Genomic DNA, 6,096 nt, shown 5'->3' with positions numbered 1-6,096 from the left:
TATTTAAGAGTAAAATTTTTTAGCTCTTCGTTTCTGTATAAAAATATCAGCAGCAGCTGATAACTTTGCATTTTGATTAAAAGGAGATTTCATTTTCACAGAGAGTTCTTCGCAGACTGAACAGACTTCAACTAGAGGCCTGCCGAACTTAAAATCAATGTTTTCCTTATGGTATTTTAAAAAGAACTCATACTTGACATCATTTGACGAAATTTCAAGATATTTGTCTAAAAACATATCATTGATTTTTGTTATATGGAAGCTCGCCTTTATTTTTAAGTTAGTATACCGTTGTAATCCTTTATTATCTATTGAATGTAAACTTAAAAATGCCTTTCTACAAACTTCCACTTTTGTGTTGTTTCGTAATGAAAAATACTTAAAAAATGATTGTATTTGAGTCTTCATTTTTAGGCCTATGTCTAGTCACATCTGATCTGTTAATAAAGCCCATCAAAAAAGTATCTGACTCATTCTTAGGTTGACCATTGTATACAAATTTAATAATACCTGCTTTCTCTTCAAAAGAAAATAAATCTGTGCATTTTTTCTTACATAAACAGTTAGGCCCAGTCTTCTTTTCATAAACCAAAACACCTTTGGAATTGACAAATTTTGATCCATCCCTTTTTGTTTTCTTTTGTTCAATCACCTATTGGTTAAAATTATGAAATATCAATTGACGAGAGCATTGATTGACCAAGGCTCGCAGTCATCATTCATTACGGAGCAGGCCGCTACAAGTCTCGGAATAAAAAGGAAAGCTGTCCACGCTCAGATATCTGAAATTGGCAATGAAGACCAAAGGACGTCGAAATGGAGCGTAACATTAAACTTAGAGGCGCATTTCAAAAACGAATTTGAAATGAAGACCGAAGCAATTGTACTACGAAAAATAACAAGAAATCTACCGGAGAAGGAGATACGGATAAAAGAAAGGAACCATAGGAACTTAGTCCTGGCGGATCCAAATTTTAATGAAACTGGCTCAATAGATATTCTATTAGGAGCCAAAGAATATAGTTTGATATTACTGGACGGAGTAGATCGAACAAAGAATGGTTTGCTCGCCCAAAATACAAAATTGGGTTGGATAATGTCAGGGATAGCACAGCAAGAGAATATCCCTAATATACAAGTACTCAGCATGATATCTAGATGACAGATCTATGAAAAAATAAAAAAATACTGGAAGTTAGAAGAAGTAGATCAAAGCAATACTCTTTCAGTAAAAGAAAAAGAGTATAAAGGACATTATAAAAGAACAGTATATATATATTTAGGGATTTTACAGTATTCACTGCCTTCCCTCGCTCAACCGTTTCCATCTCTCTCTGTTGTTCCATTCTCCATCGTTTAGTCCTCTCTTACTCATGGCGTCGTCTACTTCGTTCCTCCAGGATTTTCGGGGTCGTCCTCTTTTCCTCCTTCCTATGGGGCTCCATTCGGTTATTCTTTTTATCCATCTGCTGTCGCTAGCTCTTCTTACATGTCCATACCACTTCAGTCTTTTTTGTTCTATATATGTTAGTATGTCTGTTTCTATTGATGTTCTTTGCTTTATTTCGTCATTACTTCTCCTATCCATTCTTGTTACTCTGCAGCATCTTCGCAGGCATTCCATCTCTGTTGCTATTATCTTACTGCTGTTTTTCTTGTTTATGATCCAATTTTCGGCCCCATATGTCATAATACTTCGCACTAATGTTTTATAAATCTGCGTTTTTGTCTTCATATTTAGGTGTCTATCCCACCATACTGAGTTAAGTTGTCGGATTGCTGTTCTTGTTTGTCCTAATCTTTGTGTAATTTCTTCCTCTGTTGTTGCCTTTTTCGTGATTATAAACCCCAGGTATTTGAATTTATCCTTTCCTTTGATTGTTACGTTGTCATCAATCTGTAGATCTTCTATGTCTTCTTCACTTGTAGATAGGTACTCTGTTTTCGCGAGGTTAATATCTAGGCCAGCCTTGGTATATTCTTCTTGTAGTTTCTTCATCATGTAGCTGAGGTCGTCTTGGTCTTGTGCAATCACTACTTGATCGTCTGCAAAACTTAACGTATATAGGTATTCGTTCCGTACCGGTACTCCCATGCCTTCGCATTTTCTTTTCCATAGTAAAAAACAGAACAGTAAAAAGGGATAATGAAGGAAGATTTGAAGTTAAAATACTGAAAAAATTTCAAAGAGACACAAACCTAGAAAAAGGAGAGGTGGTGTTGTGCGCTCGTTGTTGGTCCCAAGGAATCGACTTGCAGTAGATTACAATAACTTACACTAATTTTAAGTAACATATGAAAATAAAGGAAGGTAGTCAGATATATTCGAAATTCCAAGAGAGCCAGAAAACAAAGGCATCAAGGTTCTTGCATCCAACCTCATCCAGCGCCTCGAAGCCAGACTTTACCACAACCAAATTTTTATATAGTACTTTAAAGAAAGCCCCTGTTATCTTAGATTTGAATTAGATAGTTTAGCTGAAACATAAATTCTAAATAATAAAATTATAGGTAGCACTGCTCGGGTGAGATAATAATTCAAAAACCGAGTGAATTAGTGTTAGGTTTATTTTTATATTATTATTTTATATTTTATATGTTTTAAATATTTCTATTGGTCGTCTGTTTGTTTTTATATAGTGGCCAATATGTTCAATCACAAATTAACCCCTTAATTTGTAATCTCACATTATTCTTAACTTCTTAATCTATTATAGTTTAACCGTGTATAAGTGACATTGTAAAACCATATCGTATAGTTTAATAATTAGTTCATTTACCTACAACTAAATAAATTGCCGAATAATATATTTTCTAATTGAACTTCCTAAGTGTCGCAATTAAGGCGTAGATTAAATTGTAGGGTAAGCAAAGTTTGTTGGTATGGTATGATCGGAATCAATGACCTCTATGCTGAGGTATGAATTATTTGTGAGATTATAAATTGGGGATTTGAGCTCATGTGAGCGCAGTCTACATACAGTCAATCATAAGTAGTTACCTAACGAACATCATATTGTGTAATTACCAGTAGCTGTCAATAAATCAACACTTTTACTCCACAACTTCAACTTTATTATACCTATCATCGTCGACCGACAAGAAGCGGACAAAGGGGCATTTACAAACCGATTCAAACCTCAAATCCAGGTTCGAAATTTTCCACTTTTCTTTTAATTTTGTACCCCACCCCACTACCTTTTCTTTTCACATAAGACTGATTATAAGAGTTATTAATATTAGACATCATAAACCATTAAATAATTATCTAATTATTAGAACAAACTAAACTCCCTTCACACAACATACAATACAAAACATAACCTTAAAAGCTTAATAACAAACTTATTGGAGGGAGAAAATGAGAGTTTATATTGTTAATGCTAAAAAGGAATAGTTTGGAGCTGAGAACTGAGCCTTGGGGGACTCCATTTTGTGAGATAATGTGATGTAGATGTTTTCTCGTTTGCAACTACTTTGAATGATCTCTCTTGTAAGAAATTGTTTATAAAGGTGAGAATATTACCCGTTAAATTGAGTTGCTCAAGTTTTCTAATAATATCAGCTGTGTTTATTGTGTCTAAGGCACTTTCTAAGTCTAAGGCAACTGTGATGACGTCATTCTTATTTGATATAGCTTGGGTTATTTTTGTTTGGAGAAGTTCCAGGTTATCCATCGTACTTCGATTGGGTCTGAACTTCGACTGTGCTGCATCTATCAGATTGTTTTCTTCAAAAAACCAAAGCAAAGGTTTATTTATCATCTTTTCTAGTAGTTTGCACATTGTGCATGTTAGTGAGATTGGCCTGTAGGCACTGGCAGCGTTAGAAGATGAGTGATGTTTGCGGATCGGTATGGTATTAAGATTTTTAATGGTAAACAAAACATAGGAAAAATGGCATTTTTCAGAAAAAACATTCATTCAGGTTTTCTTTATATAGGCCTAAAATAACTTAAAAATTGTCAGATACCTGGATTAGTCACAGTAACGAGAGGAATTTTATTTCTCTGGTATAGATAGGTAAAAATAAAAATTAAAGGAACACCTGTAGAAAGAAGAAGCAGGCCGACCGCGAATTAGGTGGTTAGGTGAAGTTGAAATCGAGATATAATTTAAAAACTACAAAGTGTTAAAAATATACTAAAAATTATAAAACAAATTTATTAGAGATGTGACGAAATTTGGATATACTTACACATTCGAATATTGTTAAAATAATTATATAAACAGCGATAATTTGATCTTGACCTCCTTTAAACCTTGTATGTATCAAACCATCAGCTGCATAGAGTACATCAATCAGATTTAATGCCAAAAATATTAACAAAAACTCTCCAGAAATTTCATTAAACATCTTAACACCTCCAAATCCGTGTTTGTGAATGGACTTTATTTTATTTATTTGTTTAAAAAATAAGATCTTAGACTGGTTTGATCTTGAAAAGGTTAATTTCGTTAATGTGGTCACTGTTAAAAAGATGCTGCTAAAATTATCAGACATCGTTATAGAAAAAACCACTAAAACATTCACTTTAAATAAACTGCATGTCCAAAAAAATCTGCCTACATTTTCTAGTATCGAAGTTTCAAATATCATTCTGCATAAGAAGAAGGTTGTATTACACAAAGATATTCCAGTAACAATTAGAAAATAAATTAGTTGAACAGTTGGTACCTTTCGCTTGCACTGTCCCAATATATTATCAATTGCTGTAAAATTCTTATACAGTTGGGACAAACAATTTTGATTAAGCAAAATAGAACGCCAGCTATTAAACTCGAACAAGATATACGTACACACTGAAAATCTCTTTAAAATGTTTATAGAATCTGTATGTTTTACAAACATAGACATGCAAGATAAAGCAATCGTATAGAAGCAGCTGCAAATCCATCTCTGAACGAAAGTTGATACGTCTTTTCGGGATCTACCCGGAAAGAATCCTATAATAAATCCAAATTTTAGGAGCCGACCAACCAAGCTTTTGTAATTTCTAAATGATTTGTAGAAAACCATCATTCACTTACTTCTCGGTTAGGAACGGCGAACAAATGAAATGTTTGTTGCAATTGTAATAATTATTGTACTTATATCTAAAACAAATAACTTGTGTATCTGATGTGATGCTCTTAACCTAATTAAAAATAACATCTACATTGTAGGTCATTATAAAAAGGGTCCAATTTGTAAATGTACGTTTAAAAGCAAAAACCAGTAATATACTCCAACAAAATAAACAAAATTTAACCGTGTTTAGAAAGGTATACGGAAATATAAATAATTTATATGTTGAAAGATGAGAACTCCTCAAAATGGCGTATTCCAAACTTTTAACCCTTAATCAGACATGGCATATAAGGAGAATTAATTTGTTTGTTTATATACTTTTTTATCTAAAGGAGGTAAATAATAGTTATTTATGTACCAAGGGTAATGAATAGATGTTTATGCCCAGAGGGCGACGATGTTACAAACCCGAGGGCCTCTGGCCCGAAGGTTCGTAAGTCGCCCGAGGGTTTGTAAGTCGCCCGAGGGCATATACATCTATATACTTGCGATGCATACCAACTTTTATGTCATACTAGTTTGTTATTGCATCTACAAATAAATATGTTGTAAAACATCCGGAAATGCGATTTAATTTTGACAATATATTTACTAGTAGACATTCTATCGTTCGTGTTATGTTGCTACGCTACGGAAATGCTATCAAACGTGTCAAACTAAAACCGCGATAACGCAAGATATTTTTGAGATCCCTAACCAAATTAAAAAAAAAAAGGAAAAAGCAAAGCAAAACTTACTACCACATACGTAGAATTGCTGTATCTTCATTATTTTATGACTAATGTGACTGCAAAAAAAGGTCTCTAAGATAAACAAATAAAATAACTTAACTTAAACGAATTAAGGAATCGATCTGAAATTTTGAGGGTGTATTAAAGACCACAATATCCAAGTTTGGGTGGAATATCAAATGCCTAGGTTGATTTTACAATAGTTTTGAACAAATAACATCTTTGCTTTATTTTGTAGTTTTTGAGCAACAAATTAATTTTACAACTTTTCAAAATCGCCATTTTACAGCTTTGT

The 6,096-nt window shown here is 33.1% G+C and overlaps 1 protein-coding gene across 1 annotated transcript; it reads right to left on the bottom strand.

Moving 5' to 3' along the window:
- Window positions 1-3,383: 3,383 nt before the first annotated feature.
- LOC140448758 (uncharacterized) lies at window positions 3,384-3,785 on the bottom strand. Its single transcript, XM_072541873.1, has one exon. The coding sequence runs from the start codon at window positions 3,783-3,785 to the stop codon at window positions 3,384-3,386; it is 402 nt and encodes a 133-aa protein (XP_072397974.1).
- Between the last annotated feature and the right edge of the window lie 2,311 nt (window positions 3,786-6,096).

This window comes from Diabrotica undecimpunctata, chromosome 8 (genome assembly GCF_040954645.1).
Source record: "Diabrotica undecimpunctata isolate CICGRU chromosome 8, icDiaUnde3, whole genome shotgun sequence".
NCBI lineage: Eukaryota > Metazoa > Arthropoda > Insecta > Coleoptera > Chrysomelidae > Diabrotica > Diabrotica undecimpunctata.
This window is presented reverse-complemented; position numbering and strand designations above follow the sequence as displayed.